At 64.1% G+C, this 17,479-nt stretch overlaps 1 protein-coding gene across 1 annotated transcript in view; it reads left to right on the plus strand.

Moving 5' to 3' along the window:
• LOC101622567 (chromosome unknown open reading frame, human C10orf90) overlaps positions 1 to 17,479 on the plus strand; it is a 96,716-nt gene that overhangs the window by 46,207 nt on the left and 33,030 nt on the right. The window contains exons 2-4 of the mRNA XM_012723447.1: positions 10,016 to 10,183; positions 12,098 to 12,188; positions 13,746 to 14,862. Coding sequence (XP_012578901.1) covers positions 13,773 to 14,862 — 1,090 coding nt within the window. The 5' untranslated portion in view covers positions 10,016 to 10,183; positions 12,098 to 12,188; positions 13,746 to 13,772. The remainder of the gene's footprint in view (positions 1 to 10,015; positions 10,184 to 12,097; positions 12,189 to 13,745; positions 14,863 to 17,479) is intronic.

A 17,479-nucleotide genomic window follows, 5' to 3' on the forward strand; every position in this document is an offset into this window, starting at 1 on the left:
CAACACCCTGCTGAGGGACAGCGGGGAGAGAGGAGCGGTCTGCAGCACTGGGGGTCCCTCCCTGGCGGGGCCCCGGGGTCCCTCCCTCCCTGGCGTGGCGTGAGCTCCGCTGCAGGGGCTTCACAGAGCTGAGACTTTCACCCTGCAGCCACAGGGAGGCCCTCAGCTGTCCATCTTTCATGGCACCAGAACAATGTGTCTCTCTTAAGACTTCTGGTATTGCGGACACTATTTTTGTTTTTATTTTGCTTTGTGTTATTATACTTCTCACCCATTTCAAATTGCACTCTGTGTCTGTTTTTAAACATGGCCCATACATTATTTTGTCTTTCTGAGGATAGAATTGATTGACATAAGGACTATCAGTCTTATTTGCTGTCCCTTCCCCTGTGATTTACAGTCGTCTCTCAGCAAAGTCTGGACTGTGCAGGGTATCTTGTTTAATCCAGTGGTTTAGTCCGGGCTTCCTCTGCAAAGACTGCACGTTTCAGTCAGCACCGCGGTAGCCCACTCCTGAGGCGTGTGCCAGGCTGTCTTGGGTACTCAGTGCTTTCTCTCTTCCACGCCCGTTTACGAAGCAGATTGTCAGGTTGTTATGTTATTATTTTCTCTGTTGTGGGTTTTTTATTCCACGTAGAATATATAAATTAATTTGGGCAGAACTGATGTTACAATCTTGACTTTTTCATCCAGAATCTGTCAAACCTCTTCATTCACTCAGCTCTTTTATTTCCTCTAGGATCATTTTTTTTTTTTATCTTTTGACATAGGTCCAGCCCGAGATGTTTCTGGATATATTATCACTTTCTTGCCATTGCTACTGTTTCTCCTGATGTTTTCTAATGGGTTATTGCTGTTCTTTATGAAAGTTATTGATTCTGGGCCCTCCCTGGTGGTGCAGTGGGTTAAAGTGCAGTGCCGGAGGCTGGCCGCAGCTTCTGCAGCGCAAGTTCGATCCCCGGCCAGGGAGTGACCCCCAGACGGGCCCCTCCTGTCTCCCCGCTGCCCTCTCAGCAGACTCCACACTGCTTCCCTCAGTCAGCCGGCCTGTTCTGCCCCCACTCTGTCTCGGGTGGGTCCTCTCACCCCCATGCCGCTGGCCTGTACCCCAGCTCTTACATGCACAAATAAGTAAATCTCTTATACAATAATTAAGAAAGGCAAGTTACTGGTTCTGGGCAGTTGCTTTGGGTGGCAGTTAAATTCCGCGGCGGCGCTCCTCGTTTCTGGCTTCCTCCCTTGGGTTGGCAGGTGAGCGGCGAGTGGCGTGAACTCCTGGCGCTCCGTCTCTGCTATTTCAGCGTCGGCCCTGCCTTCTCCATCTTTCTGGCGCGGGCTCGGCGTGCCCCAGAGTTCCCGCGGCCGCAGCCTTGGGTCCGCTTCTGAAGCCTCATTATCTGGCACGTCCACACCAGCTGTCTCCTCACCAACGTGAGGTTTCAGAAGTCCAGAAGGCCACGCGCAGAGTGAGCCGCCCCCCCGACACGACACGCCGCTCTTGGGGTCGCGCCCGCCTTGTGAAATTCCACCGTGAGGTTAGATTTCTTTGCTTCATTACCTTTTCAATCAGGTCTTAATATTTGAACATGTCGTGGGTGCTCTATTCATGGAGTGAATTCACTCCTGCAGTTTTGCTGAAGGCCTGTGTGAGCAGGAACTTCACCAAAATGCATTTGTTTCCTTGCTCTCACCCTTGGAATGATGTAGTAGGTGGGGGTGGCTCCTGGGCACGAGGCTCCCCTCCATCCTGCCGTGTGAACCCCACCCCCAGGAGCAGGCCGGGGCCCTGCCGCCCTCGCTCTGGGTGTTTAGCGTGAAGCACAGCGGCCTTCTCTGTCCCATAAACGCACCTACCCTGCGCCCCCGGCCTGCTCCGTGGGGCTCTGGGGCCCGGGGCCAGCCCCCAGCTCTCTCTCCTGGTGACATTAGACACGGAGCTCTGATACGCCTCCAGGCTCAGCTTTCTGCGGCCGAAACCCCACTCCCCTCTCCAGCCGGCACCGCGCCGGCTTCGGCTCGGCTGGCCCTGGGCCGGCCGCCAGTGTCCTCGGCCTTCGCCTCGCGGTCTCCCCCTGGCTAGCAGGGAGTTGGCTGTTGGTTACTCTGGGCGGAGACCCCTCACTGTGGGAAGCGGGAGGCCACCTGGGCAAGGAGCAGAGAGAGGACCGTTGTGGGGGCGGGGAGGGAAGAGTGGCACCCAGGACCCTACGTGAGCTTGTCTGGTCCACCGGGAGGCGGACGCTGCGGGTCCCCTCACTGGGCCGCCGTCTCCTTGAGTGTTACAGGGTCTAACTGTTCATGGGGGTCAAAGAGAAACTGTTACATCGCTTAATTGGGCAGGGGGGGGGCCCAGAGAAAGGGTGCCCCAAGCAGCACACCGGAATGCTAGTGCTGTCTCCTAGACTGTCAGAACCATGGCCAGGTCACATCAACACGTGGATTTGGGGGGCGGGGGGCGATGCAGCTGCTGACAAGGGTCCGGGAATATCACCACTCAATCTCCCGCCATATGAACCTGGAGCGTCAGCTCCGGATGGGAAGAGGTCCCTCTGCTGCCTGGCGCCCTTCCGGGGCGGCCAGAGTCCTTGCGCAGGAACAGCAGGTCCTGTGCCCTGCAGGGGCCTGGGGCCTGGGAGGAGTCCCAGAGGAATCGAGGACGTTACCTTAGCAGAGGCGACCTGTGGGGCCTCCGCTGGGCCTTCTGCTCCCCGCAGCTCTGCTCCAGGCCTAGGGCAGCCCCCAGCAGGAAAGACGGGTGACCCTGCAGAGGGCCTCGCTGGGGCTGCCCCAGGCCACGGCTAGACTGTTCCAGAAGCGCCTGCGTCAGGAGCCCGCCGGCCCAGGCTGCTAGGCCACAGCCTCCCGTCCCCTGGCCGCCTCACAGAGGCCGCCGCTGGACAAGAGCTGGCCATTGGAGAGCCTGCTTGGGCGGTGGGGGACAGCGTGTGTATAGTCAGCTAACCCATCTCGTGGGAGACCCCTGCGCCCTGGATGGGGGTGCGGGGGGGGGTGCTGCCCAGACCTGCCTCCCAGTTTCGCCCCCGAGCACGGGCAGACCGGTGGGCACAAAGTCGAGGCGTGATATCAAGCCCTGCTCCTTCTTTATTTTCAAATTCAAGGGCTAGTGATAAAAAAGCAATTACCTGTTATCTTTTGTTGGGAGAGGAGATAAGCACCAAACCCTCTTACATGCCTCTTTATTTTGAAGTCTCCTGTTTGTCTAATCCGAGGCCTTTCCACTTCAGCGTCCCAGGAGGACCTGGGCGAGGGCCGGCTCGCCGAATGCAGTCCTTGGGGCTTAGTGTTTGGGGGGCCAAGGACCCCCTCCCCATCTCCCCAGCAGGCCTGGCCTTCCGCTGCAGGATCTCCAGGGCTGCTTTGAAGGACGATTTTCTCAGGCTCAGCGAAGCCCCGAGAGGGTGAGAGTGCAGCCCGCCTGCACCGGCACCAGCGGCCACGGGCTCTGAGGCTGAAACGCTCTTTCCTGGCGGCTGCTCGCCCGGGCGGGGGGCGGGTCTCACCCCGACAAAGCAAGGTCAGGTGGACCCCGTGGCTTGAGTTCATCCTGGAGAAACAGCACGTGCAATTCATCCAAGTTCAGCAGAAATTTAACTGATTCTTAAACGGCCCGGCAGCTGGCATTCTTGGCTTCTGCGCGGCCAGATGCCTGGCTGGAAGTTCCCTGGTCAGCAATGCCAGGACTGGGGCGGGGGGGTGCTTGCTTCATTTGTTACTGACCGGTTGAATCCTCTGACCCACCCAACACCCAGACAGCGGGGAGAGATCATTGAAACAAATGTGCAGGCCGTAGAGCTGCGGGCCACGGAATGGAAAGAAGTTCGTGTTGAAAGGCCTTCTCCAAACTGGGGAGAAGCAGGGCCGTGGGTGGGGGCGGCCAGGGAAGGGGGAGGGTCAGCGCGGGGATGTCAGGGTCCCCAGGAACTGCGCCCACACCTGTCTCTTCCTCGCTGGCCATGCTGGGATCTGCCGAGGCGCTGGCGGCGGGTTTTCACCCCGGCAGGGGAAACAAGGACAGACAGCTTAGCTCCTGGCCGGCGGCGAGTTCCCCGAAGGCCGGAGGTTCACCGCGCCCACCAAAGACGCTGTCATTTCCCCCAGTGTCCAAGCTGGCTCTTCCCCGTTGCTTTCTCTCCCTCAGCACCAGCTCAGACAGCAGGGTCACTGGAGTAATCGGGGTGCAGGCGCAGCACTGGGCAGCAAGCTTTGGCTTTCCCCAATATCTGTTTTACGCGCCCTCGAAATGATTCCCGGTCCTGCTTAGTGGGTGGCCCCTCTGTTCAAGCCCAGGGAAGGCTCCAAGTCTGAGCCAGAGCACAGAGGCGGCCGTGAGAAGCAGCTGCAGGCCCAGCCCCGGGGAAGGGGCCTCAGAACCCAGGGTCAGGGCTCCTCAAGGCCAGTGTCGGCGGGGGGCCGTCACCCAGCGAGCCTTCCAGCCCGCAAGGCTGTCATGAAGCCAGCCAGCGCAGGGAGGCAGGGAGGGAGGCACGCGAGGCCAGGCTGCCTGCTGGGACGCTTGAGGGGCCAAGTCTGCCTTCATGCCAGCTTGTGTAAGGCCAGGGAGTGTGACGTCACGGATGGGGGCGCTGGCCAGACGAGCAGCCGGAGGCGACGTCCTCCCCTACCCGCGAGCATAAGGCTGTCGGCTGTTTTAGCTCTGAACGGTTTTCAGGCTTTATCTCTCACGATGAAGCTTGTATTGATCTGGAGTTGATGTGTGGACACGGTAAAATCTTGGGAACTCATTTTGATTTTTAAAATTGTGCCAGCTGTGCCAGCACGGCTGGTCACTCGACGCCCTCTTGCGCCACCCCCCCGACCGGCGCGGGCATCAGTAATCCCACCCCGGTCTCTGGCGTCCGTACCGGCTGCCAGCGTCTTCCCGGCTTCCTTGTTCCTGCCCTGCCATCTGCGTCTGCTTACGCTCCAGCGACGCGCCGTCCTCCCACATCTTGCATGTCCATGCCGCCATGGGGGGACACAGGCCCCTGCCCTGCGGGTCTGCGTGACTCCACGCTGCCGCACTGTTTAGTGTGCCCGAGAGGGGCTGCCTCCTGCCCACAGGGCAGGGAATTAATGCCCAGGTTATGCTGAACCCCGGCATCAAGGCACGGGGGTCCTTTCAGAAACCTTGGGGGCCTGCCTGCTGGTAGAAGTCGGGTGACTGTCCGCGGGGCGGCCGTGCTGGGCTGACCCCTGGGGCTGACACAGGATGGCTGACCACGTGGCAGCGTTTCCATGATGCTGAGACCTCATTTGCTCCAGTGGGTTTTGCTCCTTGTCCCAGAAAAGCTCTGGAAACCAGCAGCTTTCCTCTGTCCACTCAACGTCACGTCCAGCCGCTGGACCCTCAGCCCAACAGCCCAGGGGGCTCCTCTGGCCCGTCTTCCTATGTTCACTTGCTCCTTGCCCTGTTGGTGACAATCTGTGTCCTTCGGCTCCTCTCTCCACCCAATACTGTCCAGACGAGCCTCTCTCCACCTGCACACTCGAGGGTGGCCGCCCCGCCCGGCGTCTCGGGTGTCCCTCGCAAAGACAGGAAAGGCCTAGCAGGGAGCTCGCGGGAAAGCGGCAATTACCCCAGCAAACGCTTTGTCTCCCTAAAGTTCAAGCTCATTAGTGAAATGTCTTATGGTGTCATTCTAGTTCTGATGAGATGGTACTTGCTTGGCAATCGAGAGTGAGAATCTGGAGTCGTGACAATAGCAGCGCCATTAACGAGCTAGAATGCCCGGCTGTCGGGACGCTCCAGGAAGGCAGCGACTTTGTCTCTTGTTCGCTGCTGTCACGTCCAGTCTCGCGCGGCCCCGGCCTCGTCACTGCTGCTCTGTAAGGCTGTCCCTGTATGCAGGACCACCCCCCACCCCGGGCCTTTCCCAGTGTCTTTGCTCACAGCAATCCGTGAGATAGGCATTGTGGCCCCTGTTGTGCAGCTGGGAGATGGAAGCACAGAGAAGCGAGTGAGTTGTCTGCGCTCCAAACTTTGCAGGGGGCCAAGATTGGAGCCGTGTCTGGGGATGCCAAAGAAGGTTCTCTTAGTCTCTGTGCAGACGCGCTGCTCTTGTCGAGGGTCCCTGGGAGGGAGACACCGCCGCAGGGGAGTCTGGGCATCACGCTGCTCCTTTCACCTAGGGGAGCGTGCAGGTGGCGCCGTGAAGTGTCTTTTCCTAGGCCTGCTATGCAGAGACAAGTAACCGCTCAAACACAAGCACAGATATGTTTGCTGAAGACATATTTTGCTGGAGATATTTTTCCAAGAAGCTATTCAAGTAGCCAGTAAACATCTGAAAAAAAGGAAGACATTTCAGTCACAGAAGGCAAATCAAACCCGTGAGCCGCCTCTCCAGACCCACGAGGCTGGCGGGGCAGCGGGCAGGAAGGCACATGCAGACATGGCCAGTGGGGTGCAGAATGGGTGGGCGCCATGGCAAACGGTGGGGTGTGGTCTCAAAGAGTCAGGCACGGAATTTGGTGCGAGCCAGCAGCTCCACTCCTAAGTCGGACCCAGGAGAAGGCAGAGCCACGACGAAACCTGTCCACAACGTTCAGGCAGCGTTTCTGACAGGCAAAGCGTGGAAGCAGCCCAGATGGCCGTCAGCGCGTGCAGACGGAGTCGGCTGTCCCTGGCCTTTGGAGAGATGACAGCGTGATACCTTGACCCCGTGAATGTGCCTGAAAGCAGGATGCTCTGCAGAAGCGGCCAGAGCAGAAGCCAGAGTCCCTGCTTCCGTGCACGTGAACTCTCCAGAACAGGCATTTCCAGGGAAAGTGTGTTTGTGGTGTCCGCGGGCTGGACAAGGCGGAGATGGCGAGCAGTGGGCCTGGGCTTCTTTGGGGAAGGAAGACGATTGTCTGGATTAGTGGCGACGGCTGTGCCATAGTCTCGGACGGCGCACTTCCCAGCGAGCCCCGTGGTACGCCACGTACGTCTCGGGACGCTGCAGAGAGCAGTTGGCCCCGCGGCCGGGTGTGGTTGGCGGGAACTGGCCGAGCTCGCCCGGCCTGCCTCTTCCTGGCTGGAGCGAGCCGGCCAGCGCTGCCCTCCCGAGCTGGTTTCCTTCTGTGGAAAGGGGCTGTGTGACGGGCAGAGGGCCAGGCCACCTCGCCTCTCCGGGGACTGCACGTGGAAGGGGCGGGGACGCTCTGGGGGGCACAGGTGGCTGGGCCCTGGACGCATGAAACAAGAGCTGCTCCAGAGAGAAAACAACTGGAAACTGAAGCTCCCAGGCGGCCAACAGCAGCCTCGCGGTCGGTCTGGCCGGCCGGCCCACGGCTGCCGGGCTCGGGAAGGGCCATGTGCCTCAGGGAGAGTCCTGCGGCCTGCAGGGGGCACAGGCCCACCGCCTGGACCCCGACGATGTGCTGGGCTGTGGGCAGAGCCCGCTCTGACGGTGCCAGCTGCCGGGTGGGGCTTGGCTGTTGGGCCGCGGCGACCGGCCACGGCGACCGCCGGCTTCTCCGTGAGCTCCTGCTCTGGGCTCCGGCCGGGCCCTGGCCACTTGCAGCGATTGGACGAGGAGGCAGCGGCTGCGCAGACTCGCTCACGCCCCCCCAGCCCGCGCGACGCCGCCCCCAGGGGACGAACCCGCTGGCGCCTCGGCAACCGTCCGTCTGCAGCTGGTTGGCCCCGTGGACGCGGAGCGGACAGGCCCACTGGCCCCGCGGAGGCCCCGGCCCGGCTCCCGCAGGCGCTGTCCGAGGCCCGGTCTCCTCCCTGGTGGCTGTTGCTCTCCAGCCCTGCACTAAGAGCCGGGGCCCACCCTGCTGCCCCCGCACACGGGCGGTGAGTCAGAGCCTCCGTCCCTGCACGGGGCAGACCCCAGCCACGTGCCACGCAGCCCCAGGAGCCCCACCCGGCTGCACACGCGCCAGCCCTGTTTCAGGAATGCTCACCCTGGCCAGAGGACACATTTCTCCGCCGTGACCTCGTGTGCCAGGCACTGTGGGGCGCCCATGAAATACCCACGCCCGCTTCACCGCTCCGGCCTTGGGGTCGCGGGGGGCCAGCGGCATGTGCAGGCGCCACCCAGCTGCCCCGGCTGCCCCGTCCGCTTCCCAAACTTGAGGCGCTGTCGGAGCCCCCGGCCTGCCCGCTCCTGACTCTGGCCATGGTCATCACTTCCGGGCTCAGCCCGGTGTGGCCGGGCTCCCTCACCTGTCAGTGGGCGCAGCGTGGAGGCCGCCTGCGAGACCTCTTGGAGAGGAGAGGACACTTGTCTCCCACTGTGCAGCCAGTAGAGTCACAGACCACGCTCAGAGCCCCTGGGTCACCCAGTGCAAGTCACAGCAAGCCGTGAAGTGGCCCGTGTGACCCCAGCACCCCAGCGCCCACCCCGGGGGAAGCCAGTCTCTTCGGAAGCCTGACCTGGGCCTTGGCCCCGCCCCGGCCCACGTGAGGCGGCCTGTGCCGCGCCGCCTCTAACCCGGGCTTTGGCTCGATGATTTCTCCAGGCTCCAGGCCCCGGCTGGCTTTTTCATGACAGTCGCTCCGCTCCTTAAAGCTGCGTGGATGTTGTAGAGCTAATTTGTACTCCCATTCAGTTGGGTATAAATTATGCAACTTTGTTCAGTGTCATTTCATGTCAAAAGTGTTTTATTAAACTGTGAGGTCCGGCCGGGGTCCCCGTGAGACGCGCCTGGCCCAGCAGCTGGCCGTGCTCTAGCCAGCCCGGCTCGAAGAAATCGGGTAGCCATTATGTGTGACGAGGGGCGTCAGCCAGTTAAGCCCGTGGTGGTTCCTGCGTATAATCCGGTACTCGGGCAGCTGCTGAAAATGCTGCTTGGCCACGGGGTGAGCAGCGTCCTCCAAACCGGGCGGGAGACCCGGCTGAGATCCGTGAGAGGAGATACGTGCAGCGGCCTGTGGTAGTGCCCCCCCCCATGTCTCATGGGGCTCACAGAAAGCTGAACGGGGTGCAGACATCCTCCTGCCCCTGCCCGGTTGCCCGGACACCTCTCTGATGACGTCATCCCGGTGGAACCCTCAGCTCTGCTGCCAGGACGGACGGAACCTGACCCCTCCCGAAGGCGCTCACCGAGGTGTGCGGGCCAGGCGCGTCTCGCCATCAGTAGCCTCTGGCATGGAGGAAAGGTCTCTGGAAGGTCCGTGGAGCGTGACCCCGCGGGCTGAGCGAGGCACCCCCTGATGGTCTCCCACGGAGGTGGCTGCCAGGTGAAGAGACGGCCTGCTCACCCCGTGCGCCTGCGTGGCCGGGCCTGTGCGAGGCGCTGGGGAGGAGCCAGCCCGAGGCCCGCGTCAGGGAGGCAGACCCCACGCGGCCCACGGCAGAGCGACGAGCGAGGCTGTGCTATCAGCGAGGGTGTGGGGTCCGGACAGCCGGGAGGGGCGCCGCGGAGGATTGAATGGTGCTCCCCAGAGACTTGCCCAGGTCCTAACCCCACCCCTGGGACAGGGGCAGATGCGGTCAAGATGAGGCCTGAAACCCAGTGAGCCTCACAGAGAGAGGCCTGGAGACGTGGCGAGCGGGGCAGTCGCCACATGGAGATGAGGGCCCAGGTCGGAGGCTGGGGGGTCCCCATAGCCATCCATAGCCATCGCTCAGACACGCCGCAGCCTCCAGAAGCAAGGTCGAGGCGAGGGAGGAGAGCAGGCCCACGCCCCGGTTAGGGGTCTGGCTGCAGGGCTGTGAGCCGGCTTTGTGCCAGTGGCCGCCTGGCCCCAGAGAGGGGGTGGGGTACAGGCCGGAGAGCTTCCTGAGTAGGGCAGTCCTGGGGGCGTTGAGCTGGAGGGGGTCTGGGGGTTGGCGGGACGGGGTTAGCCCAGGGGCCACGCGGGTGGTGGCATCCAGGTGGCCAACACAGCGCTGGGCTGGGAGCTGCTGTGGTCAAGGTGCCTCTGAGCCCTAGGGGTGTCCCTGAGCTCCAGGGGTGTCCCTGTGCCCCGGGATCTAGGCGTGTGCTCAGAAGCCCCAGATCCTGCACCGAGTGGGGGGTCTCTCTTTCCTTAGAGTTTTCAGAGGAGCGTGTGATTCCGCAGGGGCACAGACTGGAGACCAAGAGGCTTGGGGGACCTGGCCGGAGACAAGCCGGGGGTCGCCAGCTTGATTGTGACCCTGCTTGGGGACAGGCGCTGCAGTGGAGACTGGACAGGACGCAGCCTTTCTGCTAGACAAGACTGGCCGTGGCTTTCAGCTGGACCCGGGAGGTGAGGGCAGAGGAGGGGTGGTGGGGTGCCTCGACCTGTGTCTTGACAACAGGAGATGGTCATCGAGCACCAAGATAATGAACTTGGCGGGAGGGGAAGGGGTGGGGAGAGGGAGGGGGCGGGGCAGTGGGGACAGCACGGAAGCTGGGGGGCTGCCCACCGGCACACCTGGGTCCCCCCCAAGGGCGCCGGGCGGGGGCCCAGGCAGCAGTTTATGGGCGAGGCAGCTCCACGCAGCTGAGCACCTCACGCTGCAGGTGACCACGGTCGCGCCAGCCCCTCTGGAGCGCCCGGGGCCACGGCCTCTGTCGGCCACTGCCGCCCCAGGACCCGCCCCACAAGCCCGCTCTCCCGGTCTCGCGCCACGGAGCGGCGTCGGGCCCTCACCTCCGGGACGGCCCTGCGGCCAGGAGCCAGCAGCGATGGCCAGCTGGGCCGAGCTGAGGGGCGCCGGCGTCCCTCGGGGTGAGACGAGAGGGGCGGGCTCGGAGGCTCCTCCGTGACCCGCCTGCAGGCCCAGAGGGCTGGAAACCCCATGGTTTCCATAGAAAGTGTGACATTATGTAGAAGCCAAAGAAAAGCAGCCCTCCCGGTGCGCTGAGCAGGGGGCCGTTAGGGAGCCGCCTTCTTCACTACTGAATTAAATTTTTTTAAAGATGTATTTATTCGTGCTCACAGAACTGGGGTACAGACCAGAGGTGCAGGGGCGGTGAGAGGCTTCGCCAGAGACAGAGCGGGGAGCAGGACAGGCCAACTGAAGTCCACTGCTGAGGGAGCAGCGGGCGGGGCAGGAGAGGTCTGCCGCGCCCTGTGGTCACTCCCTGGTGGGGGATCGAACTTGTTGCATCACCAGGGAGAGCCCCCTTGAGTTTAAATTTTTAAAAACACCCTCGACCCCCGCCCCGGAGCTGACCCCACCCAGGGCGCGGCAGACCTCTCCTGACCGCCCGCTGCTCCCCTCAGCAGTGGACTTCGTCCCTCTGCCTGTTCTGCTCCCCGCTCTGTCTCTGGGGAATCCTCTTACCCTCCCCCCCACACCTCTGGCCTGTACCCCAGTATCTTAAAAAAAAAACCCACTGCTTGGTGACCCAGGGCCAGCCTCCAGCAGCTGGGGCAGCCTTTTAGCCATTTGAAAACTCCCTGACCCCAAATGGCGCCTCTGCCCCCGGCTGAGTTTGACCCTCACCCCTGCAGAGTGGGTGGGGTTGAGGCTCCTTGGCACTGGCCCCCCATGAAGCCTGAGGCTAGTCGAGCTCCTCGGGCCCAGGCAGCGTCCTCGTGCCTCGAGCCGGGGGCCAGGCGTGAGCCTTCTCCGCCCAGGGCTGGGTGAGGAGTGGGTGGCTTGGCGAGCGGGGACGTCCCTCCAGGGTGACCCGGGACATGTGCTTCTTTCAACCTGGGCTGGCGGCGCCAGGCCTGGAACCGGGCTGCCCTGGGGCCTCTGTGTGCCCTGGGGCCTGATGGCGGCCCCGGCCTCCCTGTGGGGCCGTCTCTTGGCCCCGGTTAGCCTCACTCCTCTCCCGGGTCCCCCTTGGCCCTCACATCCAGAGCTAAAGCCCCTCTGGGCGGAGGCGCGTCTTGGGGAATGGCCGCGCCGGCCCGGGCAATGGCGTGCGGAGGCTGGCAGGGGCTGGGGTCGGCAGCCTTCTCCACGCGGCTGGTGCCTCCAGCCTTAAACTCAGGGCGTGTGAGCGAGAGGCCCAGGGCGGCGCCTTGTCTGGGGGCAGAAACCACGCTGGGCGGGGCCTTCGGTCTGATGAACCGGACAGCCATGGACTCCAGTGGGGGTGGGGGCCGGCGCAGGCCAGCAGGTGCGGGCCCGCCGAGGGCTTCAGACCCGAGCGGGTGGCTGGGTGGCGGCAAAGCGATGCAGCTTCCTGATCCGCCAGACTAACACGGCGTCCTCCTGCCTAGGGCCCTGGGACACCCCGCGCCGCACGCTCGGCCGTCCGCCCTTCGGAAGCTCCGGGCCGATGCTTCAGAGAAGCTGCCCATCTTCACCGAGGTAACACACCTTTCGGAGTTCTAGCAGAGATCTCAGCGAAACGCAGCCGATTATCAGACGTGGTCACCGGCCCGTGGTCACCGGCCCACTTGTTTTGCGTTTGCGTGTTGCATTGGACACGCCAAACCTGAGTGGACGCGGGAGCTCCTGGAGCGGGGGTCAGCCTAAGTGCTGTCAAGCTGTCCGCAGCCACTGGGCCTGCGTGTGACCCCCGCCAGGGAGAGACCGCAGGGCACAGCAGACCCTCCTGTCGATGCATAAATAAATCTTTAAAAAAATAAAAAGAGTTGGCCGACTGGAATGTCAGACCAACCTTGTGTCCTGTCAGACCAACCCTGCCCAGCCCCAGAAGAAACCCAAAGGCGAGCAGGCCCCACTGTGGCCGGGTCGTGACCCTGAGCTCCCAGACAGCGCTCAGGGCCGGAGTCCCAACCCCCAGCTGCCCCCCACTTCTGGGCATAGACCACACCGGGGAGCAGGCCCCTGCAGAGGCGGTGAGGGTTTCGGGAGGCCTTGGTGGCCCCAACCCAGCCTGACTGGTGCCGTGCAAGGGGCCTTTGGACAGACACGCACGGAGAAGAAAGCAGAAGGCAAACCCAGGACGAAGACTCAGGAGGAGACCGGACACTGAGCTCGGCCTGCAGCCTCCAGAATCACGAGAGAGGCGACCTGCTGCGTACGCCACCCAGCTACGGCTCATAGACCAACACTAGTTTTTAAGAGGCTGGGTCACAGCCTCAGTTCCTCGGTGACGCTCATTGAGACACTGGCACTTGCCAGACGGACAGGACAGGACGTCCCGCACAAGAGGAGGGCGGGTGTTGGAGAGCGAAGCTGCGACTTCTCTGCTTCTTAGAGGCGCGGGGCGGAGTCTCACGCTCCAAACCCGAATTCATCCTGATAAAGTTCCCGTGCTGGTCATCCGGTGCCTGGTTCACGGGACCCTGTTAACTACCTCAGAGCCTGGCACCGAGGGGGCTCAGTGAATATTAGTCTGAGGAAGGAGGAATCCAGGGGTTGGGCCATGGTCCGTGTAGGAACGTCACGTCCGCCTCTTGATGGGGCACAGAGCCCCGCGGCGAGGGTTGAAACACAGCAAGACGGCCCCTGTCTTGCCCCAGACCGCCCACCCTTCCCGATGCCCGGGTATGACCATCTGGCCAGTTTGCAAGCCCGGGAGCTTGGGTTCCGGTCATTTGTTCTCGGGCCTTGGCCCAGTGTTGCCAGTTAGCTGTGTGGGGAGCTGGGGCGGGGTACACTTGCTCCTTCCGAGGCAGGCTGCCTCATCTCCCCAGGACCTGTGTCCCCAAATCCCAGCCCTTTGTGGCTGAGAGCCTGTGTTCAGCGCTCGGCCCGGTGGAGGTGACCGAGGACACGTCACGAGACAGGGTAGGAATCGGCACCAGGCAGACCGAGGCTCCCTGGCGTGTGCGCTCCCACAGCCCCGGGCTCTCGGGCAGCGCCCGGGGAACAGCCAGCAAGCCGGGCCCGGCCCCTGGCCGCAGGCCCCGGCCACGCACGGGCTGCTGGAATAACGGCGTTTCCTTCCACCTGCAGGAGACCGTGGCCTCGGAGCACACGGAAATGATTTCATCCATCGTCATCTCACAGCTGATGGATGGGAATAAGTCGAGGGAGAACGGGGTGCCCCTGCCAGTGTCATGTGCCCACACGCAGTCCCCCGCCTGTTCCAGGAAGCAGCCCCTGGCCGACCACAGTGGGGTCACCATCCACAGGGCGTTCGCCCTCCTCCCCGGCACGTGGGGCACTCGGACTCCGACATCTGAGCGGCTGGGGCCCGAGATAGAGCCGCTGCCCAAAGGGGAGCCGCCCAGCGGTGCCCCCCAAAGAGGCTTTTCGTCCATCACCATCACCGCCAGGCGCGTGGGCCCCCCCGCCAGCGCCCTGGAGTGGGAGGCCGTGGGGGACCCGCCGTGCACGAAGTGCAGGGTCCAGCCCGCGCTGCTCGGGCGCCCTTCGGCCGGCGCGGATCCTCCCGGGCGCCCGAGGCCCGTTCCGTGCACGGGCGACTCCAGAAGCTGCTCTGGGGTGAGGCCGAAGGCGCCGGAGACCCACGTGCGGCCGTGTGAGGGACACGAGTGCTGGGTCACCGGCGTGGACGCTGGAGAGGACGGCTTTTCCCCCGACACCCCGCAGGAGGCCAGGGGCCCGCTGGTGTTCAGCTCCTGCGTCCACCTGCGTGTGTCCCAGCAGTGCCACAGCCCCACCTACGCCCCGGACAGGCCCCTGTCGGTGCCCGCCGGGCCGCGGACTGCCCGCCCTCAGCTGCACAGGTCGGTGCTGTCCGTCAGCCTCAGCTGCAGTTCACACAGCCTGACACCAGATGGGGCAGGCGCCCCGGCCAACCCCGAGCCAGTGGGCGGGGCCCGCAGGCGGGAGCCCTGGCCAGGACCACCGGGCCCCTGGGGCCCCTGCTGGGACACTGGTTTGCCAGAGGGTCTGGCCAAGGAAAGCCCGTCGCTGGGGCAGGTGCACCTGGGCGGCGGCACCTGCCCGCGGAGCGCCTCGCCTTTGCTGGACGGCGCGGAACACCGAGACCCGGAGTGGAGCCCCATCACCCTGCGGACAGGGCCGGGGCCCTGCGCCCCCCGGCGCCCCCGAGGTGGGGCCAGCCAGCTGTCCATCCACATCCCAGGCTGGAGCTACAGGGCAGGTGAGTGTCGGCCACCCGGGAGGTGGGGCCCACGCGGGCCTCAGCCCCCACCCCGCACCGTGGTTCGCAGCCGCGAGGCCTCCCAGCAGCGGCTCGCGGGACATCTGGGCTGGGCCCCGGCGCCTGGGCTCCTGAGCCAGCCTTGGTCCAGGGCCAGAATCGCGCAGGGCTGTTTCCCAGGGCGGCGTAGGGCGCGCGAGGGAAGAGGTAGCCCCAAGAAGTTAGGAGACCCTCAGTGGACACGGGTGAGGGCGCGGGCCCTGCTCCCCGCGTCTGGTGCCCCGGCGGACACCGCCCGGCTGGACTGCGCCTCGCTCCCGTCAGGCTGGGCCGCGCAGACCGCGACCTCGGCCGGGGAAGAGGCTGTGGGCTGCTGTGTGCGGTGCGCGGCGCGGTGTGGGGTGCGGCGCGTGCGGGTGGGGTGCACACGCAGCCCCCAGTCTGGGGCGCAATCATGAGCCGTCCAGCCAGCAGCGCCGGGACGCCCCAGGCCAGGCAGCAGCAGAGCAGTTTTCTGCTTTCTTGGCCGTTTTCCAGGGGCCCGGGTGGGCGGCCGGAGGCGGGCAGGCCTGGGGGTCTGGACGGGACCCCGGGGGCGGGAGGGGCGCCGGCGAGTTCAGCCTCACGTTGGCGAGAGCCTCGTTTAGGGGTGAGCGACTCTCCACTTGGGGGAGATATTTAAAGATAATAATAGTAAAACTGACGTGCAGCATACGCATCATAATTTTACGGCGCATTTTTTTGTCCCTTAAAGCTTTATTCATTAATAAAGATGACTGTAAAGCGTTTTCCAAAGCTAATGTGCGCAGAAATGGTAAATGATGTCATTAATTTTAACGAGCGTGAGCGCATCGGACGTCCGCGACTCGGCGCCTCCATGCGGCCGCGGGTTATGGAGCTGCTGGGGCCCCAGGGCCGCTTGCAGAGGCACTAGGGAGGGGACATGGCCTCGCCCTCGGAGCTGAAGGGCTGCCCCCGGCCCCGGCTCCCCCCCCCCAGGCTCTGGCATGTGTGGAGCCCTGTGGAAGCTGCTCCTCGCCTGGCCGCCAGTCTCTGCTGAGAGGCGTGACCTGGCGGCGCCCTCCCAGCGCACCTGCCCCATCGAGGCCGCCCGTGTCAGAGGCCCCTGGACGGGTGGGGTCCTCCAACCTCCCACCCTGCTTACCTGGGCCTCCCCCAAGCCCTCACCCTGCTAACCTGGGGCTTCGGCAGGCACAGAGGCTTTTTGACTGTGACTCCGGTGACCCAGTGGTAGGAAGTTCCGGGCCACAGAAACTGGGGAGCCCTGCCTGGGGGCGCCACAGGGCTGGGGTGTGCACAGGTGCACGCTTGCACATGCAGCCCCATGTTTGCACACTCAGAAACCCACTTGCAAAGGGACAGACCTATGTCACCCAGCTGGTGGGAAGCGCTCCATGTCCACACAGGGGCTCTGACCCCGAGTGTGTAAATGCCACTCCTGGTGTGGACACCCGCAGATGTCCGAGGCGCGCAGGATGGTCCACGGTGAGCTCGCTGAGTCTTGACAAAGCTGTCCAGCCTTGATGCAGGGCTCCTGTGGGGCGAGCCACGTGGGGTCCCCTGGCCCAGTGGAGTCCCCTGCCCAGTGGGGTCCCCTGCCCCATGCCCCCCCCCCAGGCTGCACGTGCTGGTGGTGACCTTCACCCTCCGGTTCCCCAGCCTGGCTCTTTCCGTCTTCTGAAAGACGCGGACCTCCACCTGCGGGCCTGGTCACTGACCCGCTGTGGGAAAGCCGCCTGGGGATTCTGCAGACGCCAGTTCAGGTCCAGCGGCGGGGTCCTCAGCGTGCCCAGAGAGATGCCTGAGGTGGGAACAGGGTTATTTGTAAGCAGCGCAGGCCCGCGGGGGCCGGGTCGCCCCCTCCAGCAGGGCCGGGGTCTGGGAGCACCTGCCGCCTGCCCCGCTCGTCGGGCCGTGTGAGCGTGCCGCGTCACAGCCTCTGTTCGGCCACGCCTGCCGTGCCGGGGGCGTTCAGGAGCGCCGGCTGACTGGAGAGCCGCAGCTTTTCGCGTATCTGGGGAACGGGACGTTTTATTCAGGCGGCAGACGGGACCCCCCCGGAGGACGCGGGACTCCGACGCACAGGAGAGCCGGGCGTGTGCTCTCACCCTGGAGCTGAGGGAAACGACGGGCCACGGCGTGGCTGGCAGCCGCCTTCCGAGGCAACTGTCTTCCACCACAGGCGTGTTGGAGAACAGCCGGGGACAGAGAGGCCAGGCGGCGAAGGTCCTGGGCACGCGGGACGCCCAGGCCTGGGGCCCACCCTCCGCCCGCCTCACATCGCTGCAAGGCCGGGAACTCTGGTGCCTCCTGGCCCGCCGCCAGCGCCCTCGCTCAGCCCTCCGGTGTCCGCCAGGCCGCGCAGGCCGAGCTCCGACCCTGAGGCAAGCGTCTGAGGGCCGTGCAGAGGAGCAGAGGGATGTAAAGCCAGTTTCTGGCGCTCGCAGTTACCATGTGGGCCTGTGTCTCCCACTTTCCTGTGCTTCCGGCCTTTTCTTCTGGGCGGCCGCACCCCCGGGGCGCGGTGGGCTCCCTGGCTGCCTGCCCCGCGCACCCTGCACCCGCCGCCTGAGCCGTGCTGACGCTGATGACGAGC

The sequence above is a fragment of the Condylura cristata genome, unplaced genomic scaffold (genome assembly GCF_000260355.1).
Source record: "Condylura cristata isolate star-nosed mole 26May11 unplaced genomic scaffold, ConCri1.0 scaffold00011, whole genome shotgun sequence".
In the NCBI taxonomy this organism is placed as follows: Eukaryota; Metazoa; Chordata; class Mammalia; order Eulipotyphla; family Talpidae; genus Condylura; species Condylura cristata.